The sequence below is a fragment of the Urocampus carinirostris genome, chromosome 12 (assembly GCF_059441175.1).
Source record: "Urocampus carinirostris isolate Australia breed hairy pipefish chromosome 12, RoL_Ucar_1.0, whole genome shotgun sequence".
Lineage (NCBI taxonomy): Eukaryota > Metazoa > Chordata > Actinopteri > Syngnathiformes > Syngnathidae > Urocampus > Urocampus carinirostris.
The window spans coordinates 2363270-2382153 of NC_142360.1; the positions used below are offsets into that span (position 1 = coordinate 2363270).

Genomic DNA, 18884 nt, shown 5'->3' on the forward strand with positions numbered 1-18884 from the left:
AATCTCACATTAAACGTAAACCGAAATTTTTAAAAATTAAAATGTAAGGAACATGTACATGATTTTTGTTTAAAATCTCTATATATTTCATCTGTATATTCCGATTCTCTGAAATAATTTTGAAGAAGGTATGTCTTGGGGCGAGCCCAAAAAATATTTACACCATAGTGTCTAGAGACTGGCCTAAATTGTAATAGTGCAATGTTCGTGAATGAGAAAGAATAGTAAACCTTAACTATAGTCAGCGTCTGAAACTCGTGACAAAAAGTTACCGGACACCAGGGCAGACAACTCTGAAAGCTGAAAGGTTGCCAGCCCAACCATAAAGTTGTCTGCCCCATTTTTCACAACTTGAAACACAATAGATGACAAATCGCAAAAAAACAAAAAAAACAAAACATTGTTGCAAAGTATTAAGGATTGATAATCAGAATATATTACAGAACAACACTTTAAAATTAAGTTTATTATAAATCTACTTATAAGATCCATTGCATGTATATGACATTGCTGTTTTCCATGTGCCATCAGTATGTACCTGTATTTACTCATCTTCATTCATGCAATGTTTGCGTTGCGTCGTCTGCTACAAGCCACGTGAACTCCTCTTTCCACGATGCTTTTAATGTACGTTTAGGTTTTGTAGCGTCATAAATTTATGTTAGCTTCTATTGAATGATTCTTCTGTGGCTGAGGTTTTGGCTTGATTCCTGGTAAGGATATGTCAGAGTGTGCAGTTTCCTCATGCGTGAGAAGATAAGCGGGACATTGTGGTTCAGCCTTTAAGCATATTTATTCCTCAACAGCAAGCAAACAAGAACACGGCTATCACATTCAATACAACATGGCAATCAACAATTAGCAAAACAAAAATGGTGCATGCTTAATGACGTGACACAATGGAAAACGTCTTACCGCAATACCACGAGTAAGAGTGCCATTAAATTGACAAATCTTAATTCCTAACCAATTCTCAAATTTTCTTGTGTTCTCTGTACGTCTACTTTGGAAAATGATATGCAAACGTGCGACCTTATAATGCTCGGGGAAGTCTGGAAGCAAGAAGTTATTCGATGCAGGCTTCTGGATGGCTGCCGCGTATGCAAATTGCGAAACGAACCAAAATTCCCAAATTTCCAAAACGAAGGAAGATTTTGAAATCAGAAAAAAAAGGTTTTTTTGGGGGTAAAAAAATAATAATAATAATAATAAATTTTGTCCGCTGCAGTGCACCCAGCATACCACACAGGTGGCCGTATGCCATAATGCTGTAGCTTTGTAGAAGGACACCAGCAGTCCTCCTGAGAATGAACCCTCAGAAAGTAGTGCTACTGGTGTTGGAAGACCAAGAGAGCTCGTCAGAGATGTGCAAACCCAGGAGTTTGAAGAAGAATCCTTAGGTGTTGTGTCGCAGGTTGATTCCTTACCAGCACAACAAAGGGCGAGCATCCAAAAAGGGGCTATCCACCAAATGTAACACACAAAGAGCCACCAAAAGGGGGCTAACCAAGACCAATAAAGGAAAAGGCGGTCGCAGCCTCTGCAGCAAAACGCGAGGCTGGCTGACCGAGGAAAACACATGGTGGAGCAGCCAGGCTAACTGAGAACCAACAACAAAAAGGGGACACGGCTAAAGTGATAAACGCAAAGCCGGCCAGGGATAAAACGACTAGGGAAAACAGGTGCAAATGCCAGGCTAGCTGATCCAAAAACATGCAGTGAGCAGCCAGGCTAACTGAGAACCAACAATGGAAAGCTGCAATGGGAAAAAAAAAACGAAGCCAGCCGGGAATAAATAACCCCAACAAACACAGCAAAACCAGCGCTAACCCTAGGCTAGTTGAGATAAAAACACGCAGTGAGCAGCAAGGCTAACCAGAAACTAGAGGTGAGACAACAATTTGATGAATGAACTGTATATATCATGATTGTATTCTGGGCTATTTGTAAAGTGTCGCAAGAGTGTCACGATGGTGAGGCAGCAATCAAAACCAAAACATGGAATCATCGTCGAGGATGAAGGGAGCTCAGTAGTTGGGTAAGCCACATTATTTGTATTAATTCCTTTGATATTTGTGTTTTTAAGTGTGGAAATGTAATCTTCGTCTCTGGTAGCTAGCTGATGTTAGCTTTTACTGATTGATGACTGTGTGCGTGTGTGTGCGAGATACTTTTTATTTCAGTTAAATCTTCTCATGTAGTGTTTAAATGTGCTTCATGAAACAAAATAAACTCACAAGGGTGACGTTTGTTAGATGAATAGTGCCTTGTGCGTGTGAGCGAGATACTTTTTATTTCAGTTAAAGAATGATGTTTATTTGCCCACAGCACCCAAAACATCAGTGCCAACTACTAATTAACATAAGGGAACAACACATTATTTGCACTAAACACATGAAAAAAAAATCAGCTGGACGAGACAATGTGCCCAAGAGGAGTAGGCTTAAGCAGTGTTTAATTGTGCTTGCACACAAAGGTGTAAATAATTTGAAGATTTAGAATCGAGTTTTGGGGCAGCATGGCGGCCCAGTGGTTAGGGCGTGTGCGGCACAGTTCTGAGGTCATGAGATCGAACCTTCCTGTGTGGAGTTTGCAAGTTCTCCCCGTGCTTGCGTGGGTTTCCTCCGGGCACTCCGGTTTCCTCCCACATTCCAAAAACATGCATGTCAGGTTAATTGGCCGGTCCAAATTGTCCTTAGGTGTTAATGAGCGAGTGAGTTGACTGTCCCCTGGCCACTGCCCGAAGATAGCTGGGATGGGCTCCAGCACACCCGCGACCCTACTGAGGATAAGCGGTGCAGATAATGGATGGAATCAAGTTTTACTTTTTTTGGCAAAGTCTGTGAGGTTTTTGTGTCCGTGTAAATTGGGCCATAATAATCCTCATACTATACGTTTTTATTGAACAGAAAACAGCTAATAATGACAAGCATCATGATGAGAAAGAGACATCTTGCACGCCACAAAAAGCGTCCGTCATCAATGAGATCACATTTTTGCATTGCAATGCAAAGTTCTTAACGAAGGAAGAGTGAGTAAGTTAGTGAGTAATGGTGATAGTGGTTACTTTTTGCTTGTTAATATTGAAAATCTTGTTACTGGGTTTTCACATTTGCATTTATTTTTTGTTCCAAAAGCTCATGTTCATTCAAACAATAAAAATACTCATATTTTTGCACTTTTTAAAAGACTATCTTATACATTTGCTGGGGTATACCATTGATATACCATTGTATATCAATCTTTGTTATTCGGCAAACACTTGGAATGTTAATGTTGATACGTGTCACTGGGTTTTCACATTTACATTTTTTTCTTGTTCCATAACATCATCCTACTTTAAACAACAGAAATACTTAATTTTTGGCACTTTTTAAAAGACTCATACATTTGCGAGGGTATACCATTGATTTGTATGTATTTTTGTTTATTGTAAAGTTTGTGACAAACTCTCGGAATGTTGACACATGCCATTGGGTTTTCATGTCCCTTAAAAAAATGATGCCCTTTTTTGTACTTTATAAAAAAGTATATACAGTGAAGAAAACAAGTATTTGAACACCATGCTATTTTGTTATTTCTCCCACTTAGAAATAATGGAGGGGGTCTGAAATTTTCATCGTTGGTGCATCTCCACTGTGAGAGAGATAAACTAAAAAGAAAAATCCAGAAATTACAATGCACGATTTTTTTTATGATTTATTTGTGTGATATAGCTGCAAATAAGTATTTCAACACCAGAAAAAATGAATGTTAATATTTAGTGCAGTAGCCTTTGTTTGCTATTACAGAGGTCAAAGGTTTCCTGTAGTGTTTCACCAGGTTTGCACAAACTGCAGGAGGGATCTTAGCCCACTCCTCCACACAGATCTCCACTAAATCAGTCAGGTTTATGGGCTGTCGCTGAGAAACACAGAGTTTGAGCTCCCTCCAAAGATTTTTGATTGAGTTCAGGTCTGGAGACTGGCTGGGTCATGCTAGAACCTTGATATGCTTCTTGGGGAGCCACTCTTTGGTTTTCCTGGCTGTGTGCTTCGGGTCATTGTCGTGTTGGAAGACCCAGCCAAGACCCTTCTTGGACATGGAAAAACATGGGACCGAAGAAGGCTTTGACAGCCGAAGACGGTAGCGAAATATAAAAAGACGCAGGATTTTTTAGCGGAGGAGGTCGCCGATATCAAATTACAGCAAAATACATCCTGAACCTAATGGAGAAGGTGAATCAGCTGCAACTCCAGAACGCCGAGAAGGAGAGAAGGTTCGGTAAACTGGAGCAGCGGGTCGACCAGCTGAGACAACACACGCGGATCAACGACTTATCGTCACTGGCATTCAAATCCAGCCACACTTGTAAGCGCGCAGTGGCCGCGAGTGTTGGGGAGCCCAGCAACAAGGAGACCAGATCGGTGGAACAACAGGTTGTGTACTTCCTCCTTAGCAAGGGGATCGAGATGAACATGGGACACATCGAGGCCTGTCACCTGCTACCAAAGAGGAACAAGAGACCGCCAGCCGTAATGATGAGGTTTAGCAATAGGAAGAGCAAAGTCGCATTATTAAAACAAGGACGTCAATTGAAAGGTACTAAAATTTTAATCAATGAGCATCTGACTTGGAAGAACTCTGACATCGCAAGGAAGGCAAGACTCTTAAAAAAAGCATGGTAAAATTCAACACATGTGGTTCACTAATGGTAACATTTTCATAAAACTGAACGGGACTCCAGAAGCTGCAAAACTGTTTTTGGTAAAGAATATGGAAGAACTGGACATACAGAACTTAACAGCAATGATGAAAGTAGACAGCAATTGTAGTAAACACCAAATGGCAATTACACCAACATCCCAAAATACACCTGGGAATGACATGGACATCTTTGTGACTGATTGTGAATTGGGACTCCATCAAATTATATTACAGCAAGAGCTATCAGAATTGAGATGTTGTGAATACAGTGACGGTGATAATTTAGAACTGGATGATCAATTAGACAAGGGCAACCAGTTCCTATCATTTATCTCAAGTAACTGCAAGTATTATACAGAAAACGAATAATAATAATGTTAAATCAGAAGGGACATTTTCAATGTTTCACATTAACAGTAGAAGTATGTATGCAAAATTTTGGAGCAATTATAGAATACTTGCAGCAATTTGAGAACCCATTTAGTGTTTTTGCATTCTCTGAAACCTGGTTCAAAGAGGAATTAGGGAGTCGATTTTGAAATAAATGATTATAATTTAAACTATGTAAATAGATCAAATAAAGCAGGGGGAGGAGTCGCTATATACATGCACAAGATATTTAAATTTAAAATAATACAATGTCAAATAATACATGTCAATTGTTCAATGATTTACTTGAGTGCTTAACATTAAAGATAATAAATGAAAAAAGGAGTCATATTATAGTCAGTTGTGTATACAGATCACCGAGCTGAAGTTTAGAAATTTTCACAAATTGGGCTGAAAAAACATATTCGGCAATAAAGAACAAAACACTATTCATCTGTGGGGATTTCAACATTGACCTGATGAGTCCAAACAACCATAAAACCACTGATGACTATTTTAACAATGTACAGTATGAGTTTTTACCCAACTATATTAAGACCAAGTAGATTTACTTCACACAGTGCAACTCTAATTGACAATATCTTTACGAATAATATAGAATTTGTGAAGGTTAGTAGATTATTGGTTTGTGATATTGCTGACCACCTGCCAGTCTTTACAGTGTATGATGATAAGGTAACTAGTCAAAAAATAACTACAAAATATATTTACAAACGAATAAGAAATGAAGAGACAATTAAGTCACATTATGAAGACTTAAATAAAACTTGAATATTATATATGGTACAGATCAGGGGTGGTGAACAAGTTTGACACAAAGAGCCAAAATGTTTCACTGTGAGAGTCAAAGAGCCACACCACGCACTGACCGGCATTAGACGCAACCTACGCAGATGATTGGCAGTCAGTTATGTGTCCGGAGCAGCATAAAAACAACAAATCTGCCAAATTAATTTCAAAATATTATTTGCGTGCGGCTCTAGAACCGCGTGTTCGCCACCCCTGGTACAGATGATGTGGATAGTGCCTTTGATATATTTTTAGAAATATTTAGAACAAAAAAATTGTCCATTGAGAAAAAGTAATGTTAGCAATAAATCAGTAGAGCGTGCGTGGATGGCTAAGATTTTGTACAATGCTCGTAAAGAAGAAAAACCTTATATAGAAAATTCATTAAACTAAGAACCAAGGAAGCCGAATCCCAGTGAAAAACATAAAAACAAATTGACGAGTATAGTATGAGCTACTCAGAAATTATATCATACTAATGTATTACGTAAGAACAAAAACAATATTAAAGGCATTTGGGGAAAATTAAATACTGTATAATGAAAGGTAATAAAGTGAGTACCAGTAATGCATATCCAAACTATTTCATTGACAAGAACAGTGAAAATTATCATTTGAATCAAATTAAGGAGAATTTTAAGTTTTTTTGTAAATGTTGGATCGGAACTAGCTGCAAATATTCCTGAGTGCAGTAGCAAACAATTCGCGTCACTGATAAATATAAACCCAAAGTCAATGTTTTTGCGTGGCGTAACCGAATCAGAGTTATTAAACCTGGTAAACAATTGTAAAAATAAAACATCTACTGATTGTTTTGACGTAGCTATTGTATTAGCAGTGTCTGAAATAATGTCTGCCCAGATGCCCGGGACATGCATCTTTTACGTTGGGTGTACAACTTAAATAACGTCTCTGCCCGGGCTGACAACTTTTTAAAGAAAAACAAAAAATCTTAGGTTTTTTTATTTTCAAATCAAACGTTTACTTTATTCCGATTTCGAAATCTTGAATTGGTTTGGAAATTTGGGAATTTCTGTTCGTTTGGCAATTTGCATACTCGGCAGACGATCAGAAGCCTGCATCGAATAACTTTCTTGAGCGTATAAGGTCGTGCATTTGCATATCATTTTCCAAAGTAGACGCACAGAGAACACAATAAAAATCGATAAGTGGTTAGGAATCAAGCCAAAACCTCAGCCCCAGAAGAAAGATAGAAAAGCTAACAAAATTTATAACGCTACAAAACGTAAACATACATTAAGGCTGCTTCCCATTCTTCTCACTTTCCCTTGCTATTTGCCCTAGACACTCGGTTTTGCACGTTCACGTGAAAATGGGATGTGTCCCAATACTCTCAAGACCGAGGGAGAAATGCCTTCAACCCATGAAATAACCACTTCAGATGGAGGGAGGTTCGGTACCTGACTTGGAGCGAAGTGACTACCCAGAAGGCTTTACGAATTCTCAATATCAACAAACATGGCTGGAAATGAACCACACAAATAGTAGTTTTCCACAACTACGCATGTATTTGCAACAAAATATATTGAGATATCCTAGTTAGACATAAATGCAATAGAAAATCTTAGTTTCGCGTTAAAACATGAACATTGCAAAATCGCTACTTTACACAGTGCACAAATCTACCGAGGGAGCCGCAAAAAACTCTTCACACTCCAAACCGTAGATTCTGATAACTGCAGAAAATCACGGTTCAGCCTATCCCTGTTTTTATCTTAAACGAGTCGTGCTTTTACATCTACATGGCCAGTTGCTAAAGCACCATAGTCACAATAACGTTCTGGATATATGCGCTTGTTTACTGCACACAATTTCGGGTGTCGTGATTTATTTACAATATGATTCTTTTATGTGAGATCAGAATGCATTAGTTTTCATCATGCATCATGAGTAATGTCTCCGAATTTCACGTTGAAATACAATTGAAACAAATAACTATCACATAGTCCACTGCCTTCTCTGTAAACACATATTAAATAAACTAATTACCTTCTCAAAATGTTGTCCAAATGTGGAGACAATTCCAAAACATATGTGATGCTGGCCAATAGAAGGCTCTTACAGCCATAAGAATGACATGTCAGTTTTGTGAACTATTCACTATAAAATTATTATCCAGAACACAATGGTAAGTTGAGATGAGCAGGAATTGAACCCACCAGTAACGTTTTATTTATGTACAGCACTCTATACACGGTTGTTTTTGTACAATACAAACGTCCCGTGGAAGAGCTGGCCACCATCACAGCGACCACACCATCCACACCACCGGGCACGTCGTCGGCATCTTTCACTCTGGCACCAAACCCCATATCACCCAGAAATAAAAGGAAGCACGATACACTCCCTGACTTTTTGAAAGAGGAGTATGCGAGAGTGCAGAAAAGGACAGAGGAAACTGAGGCCGAAACTGAGGCCGAAACTGAGGCCGAAACTGAGCGGTTCCTGATCCTTTTTGGGAAGCTCGTGGACTTATTGCCAGAACAGTGACATCTCTGCAATGTTTTCCTTTGTTTTATAAAAGGAAAATATTTTATTTTATTAAGCACTCAATGGAGTTCCAGTTTGTGTTTTACAGTTTTATGGACGTATTGATATATTTTTGTTACATTTTGTGATACATTATTAATTTACTCTGATGCATTTCGCACCAATGTGAGTTTGTTTTTCTGAAAGTAAATTATTATTTAACTCAGAGTGATTTGTAGTTGTTTTCCGTCCAAAAATCACACAGTTCACACACAGTATGTCACATCATTATTCAGATTCAGATCTACTTTATTGTCATTCTAGTACACGTGTATACAGAACGAAATGTCGATACATCTGACCCGCACAGTTTCCTTGAATGTACAGATATAAGTAAAAGTTGTATTGTATTATGGCTACGTATAGTATTTTACCATAGTGCCGATAGTGCAAGAGGAGTAGCTAACCAGATGTGCAAAACGGGCAGTCAGGTTAACAAGTCAGGTAAACAGTAACATTAACACTGTAACAATAACGCTGTAAGTACAGTAATTACAGTAATTATGAAATAAACCACCAAGGTGTTACTCAAAATAAAGACGTTTAATGAATAGTAGTTGTACTTAGAGAAACAATATACCAAATACACATGACGCACAGGTCAAGTATTAATATTAACTTGTGTAGAACTCCGGACAAATAGTGACTGCTGCAGTAATAACTAATAGTTCAAACAATGCAGAAAAGCACAGAATGGAAATGTGGGTCTGACTTCCAGAGCCTGAAACATGGCTTTTGGGCAATTAATTCCATATTAACTGTGGACAATTCTGTGTACGGTGGACCTGTGAACATTGAACACCCATGACACCACACGGTAGGACAGACCGTGGGCCACCAGTACACGTAGATCAGGACCTCCAGCCATGGTCGTGTTCCCCCTTCAGCAGCCTCTGCAGGGCCCACAAGGCCTTCTTACTCAACCTGAAGTCCTGAATGAGTTCTGACTCCACATCGAACCATAAGCACAGGATAGGGACATTCCTGTCCAACCTGTCCATGCTTATGGGACGGCCACTCTGGAACACAATAGACAAGATAAGGAATTTAGACATAAATGTGGGCATAGAAAAGAAAAAGACAGTTTTTCACTATGACGTATGCATCCTGAAAGAAATGATCTTTTTACACACAGATATAGATACTTTATTCATCCCCGCAGGGAAATTCACACATATATATCCAATGACAATTCTTTTGAATTAAATTACTTATGAACAAAAGGGCCCGCGACCCTACTGAGGATTAGCGGTGCAGCTAATAAGATGAGATGAACAAAAGGGGTTTGGGTGCTACAGAGAAGGTTTGGTAACGATATTATGTCAGCTTAAGGGTCAGGTGGACTGTTCTTGTGTTTGTTTACTTTTCATCATGTCACACGTTAAAGACCCCTACTATATGTCATAACATGGCATTAAGATACTAACAAGTAGGTTGGCATTTATGTCTACACATACATAGGGTACTATGTGAACGTGGGTTGTACGTTAACCCTTACTGTATTTGACCAACTGCGTCATCTTTTTAATGAGTGGACGTACCTTCTAAAGATGAATCATCGCTACATAGCGCCGAAGCCGTCTTCAATTTATTTCTCCTTCGTTGATTGGAGAAACGGAAAAGGTGATGAGCTGTCAGGCAATCGGTAATAACACAGCTGTAGCGGTCATTTTCGACGTTGCACGGACTCTCCAACTGCCACACCACAGGTTGAGACTCGAGTTGTTTACATGTGACGTAGGCCAATACGTCACTGAGGTCTACAGCCAATTAGTATTACGGCCATCTACTGGACTGTGGTTGAATCTTGCAAGTGCCGTCCAATTTCTTACGCGACAATCTTCACTTGCACTGCTCTCACTTGAGGGGACTTCCCTGTGGAGGGACCTCACTGGAGGGTTCTCAGGGCCAAGTGAGAGGAATGGGATTGTGCCTAAAAGCATCGTGGAAAGAGGAGTTCACGTGGCTTGGAGCAGACGACACAACGCAAACATTGCATGCATGAAGATGATTAAATACAGGTACATACTTATGGCAGATATAAAACAGCAATGGCATATACATGCAATGTTATAAGTAGATTTATAATAAACTTAATTTTAAAGAGTTGTTCTGTTATATATTCTGATTATCAAACCTTAATACTTTGCAACAACGGGTTTTTTTGCGATTAGTCGTCTTATTGGGTTTCAAGTTGTGAAGAATGGGGCAGGCAACTCTATGGCTGGGCAGGCAACTTTTCAGAGTTGTCTGCCCTGGTGTCCGGTAACTTTTTGTCATGAGTTTCAGACACTAGTATTAGTTAGGCAAATTATACATAGCATTGTGAAACCATTAACCTACATCTGTAATTTATCACTTCTAACAGGGAAATTTCAAAATAAAATGTGAATAGCAAAAGTGATACCAATATACAAAAATAGAAACAAACACATCTTCACAAATTAAAGACTGGTATCTCTACTTCCTCAGTTCTCCAAAATATAAGAGAAACTTTATAGAAATAGACTAGAGACTCTAATACTTCCGGCGCCGTCACGAATGGCAGCCACTCCAGCAGCTCCCGTGTATTTTCGCTACTTTTGTGATTTATTTATTTGTTTAGTTATTTTTGCTTACTTTATCAGTGCCTTGCAACACTTGGATTACTTTCTATCCTATGGATATGGGTTTCAACTCGCAAAAATACGTATATTCAAGAAACCTACTCCTCGACCTGAGGAACTCTTGAGCCGGCACGGTCCCTTTTTTACCTAACGAGGTAAGGCGACCCTACCGGGGTTGCAGAGCCGGTGCTAAAGTAAAGGCTAAGCGGCTAGCGGCGAAGTGGCGATATAAGCCCACGGTACCGTCCATAATCATGGGGAATGTCAACTCCCTACCGAATAAGAGCGACGAACTGGCTGTGCTTGTGAAAGACATCAAAGCATACAGGGAGTGCAGCTTGCTTTGCTTTACGGAAACGTGGCTCACGCCTAGCATTACGGATGCTAACATCGCGCTAAACGGCTTCTGCGCTGTTCGGGCTGACAGAGGGACAAAAGTCAGTGGGAAGCGCAAAGGAGGGGGACTGGCTATCTACGTGAACTCAAGGTGGTGTAACCCCGGGCATGTAAAAACCAAGATTTCTATCTGCTGCCGTGATGTCGAACTTTTGGCTGTAAGTCTCCGTCCCTATTACATGCCCAGAGAGTTCGGACACGCCATTGCTGTCATTGTTTACATCCCACCGCGCGCTGATGCGGAAGTAGCGTGTGACGTCATCCACTCCGCGGTGGCAAAACTCCAGACACAACACCCGGAGGCTGCAATGTTAATCTCAGGGGACTTCAACCACGTGACTCTTGATAAGACACTGCCCTCTTTCGTCCAGTATGTGAACTGCAAGACCAGGGGAAATAGGACTATTGACCTTCTGTATGCGAATATAAAAAATGCATACAGCGCTAAACCACTGCCTGCCCTTGGAAAAGGAGACCACAACCTCATTCTGCTTAAACCACAGTACAAACCAAGAGTGAGGAGGCTACCAACAACCACACGCTCATTTAGAAAATGGTCCACCGAGGCAGAGCAGGCTCTGAGAGACTGCTTTGGATGTACGGACTGGGATGTCCTGCTAGGGTCCAGCAGTGGTGACATTGAGGAGATGGCAAACTGCACTACTGACTACATTAAGTTCTGCATGGACAATGTTGTTCCTATAAAGACTGTACGCTGCTATGCCAACAACAAGCCCTGGATCACGAGAGACATCAAGTGCCTTCTGAACCAAAAGAAGAGGGCCTTTAAAAATGGTGATCATCAGGAGCTAAAACGAGTACAGAAGGAGCTCAAAGTCCAGCTCCGGAAAGGGAAGGAGCAGTACAGGAGGAAGTTGGAGAAAAAGCTGCTGAACAACAACATGAAGGAGGTGTGGGAAGGGATGAAAACAATTACTGGCTGCAGCACCAAGCAGGGAGTGGCTGTGGATATAGATGTGGGGCGAGTCAACCAGTTGAACAACTTTTTCAACAGGTTTGACCACTCCGCCTCATCCTCACCCCTGAGTTGTGCAGCTGTCCTTCCCCCTCCCCCTCTGCACACTAGCATGGAAGACATCCCCCCACTAAAAATAACTTCAGCCCAGGTGTGTGGGGAGCTGAGAAGGCTACGAACCAGCAAGGCAGCTGGTCCGGATGGAATATCCCCCCGACTGCTGAAAGCCTGTGCGTCTGAGCTGGGAGACCCTCTACAGCGCATCTTCAACCTGAGCCTTGAACAGGGGAGGGTCCCTCAGCTGTGGAAAACATCCTGCATCATCCCAGTCCCAAAGAAATCAAGACCAGAGGAACTCAACGACTTCAGGCCAGTCGCCCTGACATCACATGTGATGAAGACCATGGAGCGGCTGCTGCTGCACCACCTGAGGCTACAGGTCCGTCACGCCATCGACCCACTGCAATTTGCTTACCAGGAGAAGGTGGGAGTGGAGGATGCTATATTATACATGTTACACCGATCCCTCTCTCACCTGGATAGGGCGAAGGGGGCTGTGAGGATTACATTTTTGGACTTCTCTAGTGCCTTCAATACCATACAGCCTCTGCTACTGAGTAGGAAATTGACAGAGATGGGAGTTAGCTCACACCTTGTAGAATGGATTACTGACTACCTGACAGGCAGACCGCAGTATGTGAAACAGGGGGCCTGTACATCGGACACCGTGGTTAGCAGCACAGGATCTCCGCAGGGGACCGTTCTCTCTCCGTTCCTATTCATTCTATATACATCGGACTTTAAGTACAACTCTGAGTCCTGCCATGTGCAAAAGTTTGCCGATGACACTGCGATCGTGGGATGTATCAGAAACGGGCAGGAGGAGGAGTACAGGAAATTGATTCAGGACTTTGTCCAATGGAGCGACGCAAACCACCTGCACCTAAACACCACCAAGACCAGAGAGATGGTGGTGGACTTCAGGAGAACCAGAACTCACCCGGTTCCTGTAACCATCAAGGGAGAATGTGTAGAATTTGTCCAGACCTACAAATACCTGGGTGTGCAGCTGGACAACAAACTGGACTGGACTGCCAACACAGAAGCTCTATGTAGGAAAGGGCAAAGCCGACTTTACTTCCTCAGAAGGCTGGCCTCCTTCAACATCTGCAAAAAGCTCCTGAAAATATTCTATGAGACAGTAGTGGCAAGCGCCCTCTTCTATGCGGCAGCGTGTTGGGGAGGCAGCGTCAAGAAGGATGCCTCTCGTCTCAATAAACTGGCTAGGAAAGCGAGCTCTGTTGTGGGCAAAGAGCTGGACAGCCTAACAACAGCAGCTGAGAGACAGGCACTGAAAAAGCTGAGGTCAATCATGGACAATCCATCGCATCCGCTTCACAGCATTATCTCCGGACAGAAGAGCAGTTTCAGTGACAGACTGCTGTCACTGTCTTGTACTACGGACAGACTGAAGAGTTCTTTTCTTCCTCATGCCATGAGGCTCTTTAACTCCACCCGGCAGAGTAAAGGCCCACATTAAACCACACCACCTACATTGGATCTTACTGCATTATGTGTTCTGTGTAGCACTATTTAGTTAATCTATATAACATGCTAAAGTGGGCATTTGCACGTCACACTGGGTATTTGTATATTGTTTTCTTTTGGCTTTATTATTGTATTGTTCTCAGCTCAGGGATGCTGCTGGAAATGTGAATTTCCCTTAGGGGATGAATAAAGTATCTATCTATCTATCTATCTATCTATCTAGAGAAATTTATAAATAAGCATAAATGAATTAATAAAGGTCAATATGGTTTTAGAGCAAACAGATCAACAACAATGGCAGTTATTGATGCGGTAGAAGAAATTACCAGTAGCATCGAAAAGAAGACATACACAGCTGGTATATTTATTGGTTTAAAAAAAGCATTTGATACTATTAATAATAAGTTACTATTCAAAAAACTGGAACAATATGGCATCAGGGGAGTGGCCTTGGGATGCATTGAAAGCTATTTGAATGGGAGGCAACAATATGTAAAAATGGGAGAGTTGACGTCTAGATACTTGGACATTTGTTGTGGAGTACCACAGGGTTCTGTCCTAGGTCCAAAGCTTTTTAATTTATATAGTAACGATATATATTCAATGTTTCCAAACGATTAAAATTAGTCATATTTGCAGATTCCACTAACATTTTCTCTTCCAAAGCTAATTATATCAATTTATTAATAAATATTAATATTGAAATACTTACCCTAAAAACATGGTTGGATATAAATAAATTATCTTTAAATTTAAATAAAACTAAAGCGATATTCTTCAGTAATCACAAGGCAAATCTAGCCCCGGTGGTGAAAATGGATGGTGTTGCCATAGACATAGTATCAGAAATTACATTTTTTTTTAAATTACAATAGACAGCAAATTAAATTGGAAAACACACATCAGACACATAGAAACTAAGGTATCTAAAAGTATTTCAATTATTAATAAAGCCAAATTATTTTTGAATTATAATGCCCTCTACTTATTATATTGTTCTTTAGTTTTGCCACACTTAACGTACTATGAGAAGTCTGGGGCAATAATTACAAAGGTTCACGCCATCAACTTTCTGCACTCCAAAAACGAGCAATAAGAATTATACACAAGGTAGGATACTGTGATAATACCAATATTCTATTTCCTCAGCCCAAATTTTACATAAACTGATCTAGTGGAATTTTCCACTTCCCAACTACTATTCAAAGTAAACTAAGATATACTGCCAGAGAACATACAAAAATTATTCACACAAAAAGAAGGAACCTATGACTTGAGGGGATGTAGTAACTTTAAAATCCAACCGGTGAGAACTACCAGGAAAAGTATGTGTGTGTCTGTATGTGGAGTTGAACTCTGGAAACAAATTATAGGATGAGCTCAAACAATGTCCATGTATTCACCTCTACGAATCCATACACAAAAAAAAAAAAATAATGGCAAAGTACAGAGAGGAAGAAAATGGCATCTGAATGATATTGCAAAAGGTAAATATAAGCAAATCAACATTATTATTGTTATATTAATATAATAATAATTATTATTATTATAACTGTCATTATTATTATTGGTGACTGAATGATATTAGGTGATTACTAGCGTTATAGAGTTAATAGAGGAGTAAAATTAAATTAATCTGGTAGTATAAAAACAGGGATGGAAGTAGTCATGGTGATGATTATATTGAAGAGACTGTGTATCCACAGAGCCAATGTAAATATGCATATTCGAGAGGTTACTTGTTTGTAAATACACAGAAGAGCTGACTGTGGGACACAATTATTAATGAAGTCAAAGGGGTAGGATTTAATAAGCATATGCTTCTTCCCACTTTAAATTTGTTGTTCTGTTTTTGTTTTGTCATGTTCGAAATAAGTTTCATTCATTCAATGCTGACTTAGGCAAGGACGTTGTTCTCCAAAATCTCACAATACAGAGCCCCGGTCATCCTCTCTTTAATGCAGTGCATTTGTCCTGTCCTATGTGCAAAAAAACACCCCCAAAGCATGATACGACTACCCCCATGCTTCACAGTAGGGATGGTGTTCTACGGATTGTACTCCGCATGGTTCTCCCTCCAAACATGCTAATAGAATTATGACCAAAAAGTTATAGTTTGGTGTCATCTGACCACAAAACTTTCTCCCATGACTCCTCTGGCTCATCCAAATGGTCATATGCAAACTTAAGACGGGCCTTGACATGTGCTGGTTTAAGCAGGAGAACCTTTCGTCCCATGCCTGATTTCAAATAATGATGTCTTAGTGTATTACCTACAGTAGTAACCTTGGAAACGGTGGTCCCAGCTCTTTTCTGGTCATTGACCAACTCCTGTTGCGTAGTTCCGGGCTGATTCCTTACCTTTCTTAGAATCATTGAGACCCCATGAGGTAAAATCTTGCATGGGGCTCCATTACGATTGAGATTGACATTCATGTTTAGCTTCTTCCATTTTCTAATGATTGCTCGTCTTGGGATCAAGAGATCGCAGTTCGAATCCCGGCTCCTCTGTGTTACATGTCGAAGTGTCCTTGGGTAAGACACTGAAGCCCTAATGCCCCCAATAAGCAGGTTGACGCCTTGCATGGCTGCACGGCCGCTATTGGTGTGTGAGTGTGTGTGTAAATGGGTAAATGTGCAGCACATTGTAAAGTGCTTTGAGAAGTCTTCATTGACTTGAAAAGCGCTATATAAATGCAGATCATTTCATTTTATTTCTCTTTGGTCTTCGCTATGTTACAGGTTAAAGTCTTACTGATTGTATGGGGTGGACAGGTGTTCTTTATGCAGCTAACGACCTCAAACAGGTGCATCTGATTCAGGATGACACATGGAGTGCAGGTGGACTTCTAATGGGCGGACTAACAGGTCTTTCAGTGTCAGAATTCTAGATGATACAAAGGTGTTCAAATACTTTTTATGCATTGTGATTTTTAGATTTTTTTCTTTTGGTTGATTTCTCTCACAGTGGACATGCACATACGATGAAAATTTCAGACCCCCTCCATGATTTTTAAATGGGAGAAATAGCAACAGAGCAGGGTGTTCAAATGCTTATTTTTTCACTGTATTTGCAGGTGTATAGACATTTGTTTGATTCTTTTATTGTTAAATATTGTAGAATAATCTGTTTTGTGCACAATTTTTTTAATCCGATACATCAATTAATCGAAAAAAATGATCGTCAGAGTAAACGATTATTAAAATAATCGTTAGTTGCAGCCCTGATCAATTATACCGAATCACAATATTTGGCAATTATCAAAAATCGTGATCGGAATCGAAACGGCACCTTAGTATCGTGATCCAATCAAATCATGACATAGGCATATTGTCCCACACGTAGCAGTGACCAACAACAAAAAGTGGCAACGGCTATGGCAATAAACGCGAAGCCGGCCAGGAATAACATCAAGGAAATTATAAGATTTGGAAGAATGAATCTTTGATCTTCAACATTAATACTCTTTCATTCAATTTACCTTAATCATTTACTTTCTTGATATTTACATCTCAAAAAATATTACATTTTTTGAAACATAATGATGAATATTGCAGTTACTCTGCTGATTACTGGAAGACAGCTCAGATGCATGAGCCGTCTTATTTGTGTGTGAAAAATAACCGATTTCCCCCCCCAAATTTAGAAGAACTCTGACAAAGATACCTGCAGTTTTTGGTCCACCAGTTTCAGGGCCCTCTCAGCGTTAACGGACCCCAGAAATCGGTGCATCAGCGCCGTCCAGCCGAAAGAAAAACGGAATTGGATGTCTTCCTGGAAGTCGCTGCACAGCGAGGCGCAGTTGAGGTCGTAACTCAGGTCCAGCTTCCTGTTGGGGACCAGCATGTGGATTTGGTTCTGGCTGGCGAAAGGCAGAAGGGGCAGCATGCTTTCTGTTGACAGAGGATATCAAAATAAGATATGCGTAATGTTGAGTATCATCACAGTCTGTGTTAGGAGTAACGTGTGCAAAGTAACACTTTCAAATTTCTAGGCAATTTTGGGTTTTTAGGTGCGCCTTGGAGTCTGGAAAATACAATATACATACAACAGTGTTTCCCATAGAATTTTGAGAGACCTTTGTGGGTGGACAGTCTAGGGGTGTCCAAGGGCATGCTCTCCCGGAAGAAAATTTTGTACATTTTTAATTTCAGACACATCAATCTTTTTACAACAGATCAAAAAGCTAGATCTATGATGAACATGTGCTTGAGAAAACTATTGAATCACAAATACACAAGTTACGAAAGGCAATAAATGACACGGCAAACAAGTCACACCCAAAAAGCATGGTAAACGAGAAATGAGCCGCATAAAATTACTGCTTGCCATCAAATTACACTAAAAATAACTAGTGTGGTTCTGATGCCAATACTGTACTATTTGAGGATATCGGCAAGGCAAACAGACCGAATCACCTATATAAGTTTGGAATTTAATTAAATGTAATACGGTTTTTTGTAAAGTACAAAATTAAATGGAAGTATTGCTGCTTTTGCTATTGCTGGTATGACAGGATGCCGATTCTTCTTCAATGGTTTACAGGAAGTTATTTCATACCTGTAAACCTCAGCCAATTGCTCCCCTTATTAATGATTGCAATTCCCTGGTTATACAAACCTTAGAAATACAACAGCAAGACAAGACGATCAAGACCAAAAAACTTTTTTTTCTTTCTTCATGTACAAAATTTTTGATACAGCATACACAATTTATAAGGATTACAAAAAACTATACAACAAAATAAAAAAAAAGGTATTAGCTTTTGGTGCTATAAAACAAACTAATGCAAGAACTTTTAGCTGTTTACAATTCAACTTAACCAATGTATGCTGCAACAACACAGAACCTCTGTAAAAAGACACAAAAACAGAAATTAAAATGTGTAAAACAAAAATAATATAAAACTTCTGAATATTAGCATTTAGGAACATTCTGCTTT

The 18884-nt window shown here is 39.9% G+C and overlaps 1 protein-coding gene across 7 annotated transcripts in view; it reads right to left on the reverse strand.

Moving 5' to 3' along the window:
* mfn1b (mitofusin 1b) overlaps positions 1-18884 on the reverse strand; it is a 49136-nt gene that overhangs the window by 8190 nt on the left and 22062 nt on the right. For all 7 annotated transcript variants that reach the window (XM_088349012.1, XM_088349015.1, XM_088349013.1 and 4 more), the window contains one exon: positions 17609-17835. In XM_088349012.1, coding sequence (XP_088205138.1) covers positions 17609-17835 — 227 coding nt within the window. The remainder of the gene's footprint in view (positions 1-17608; positions 17836-18884) is intronic.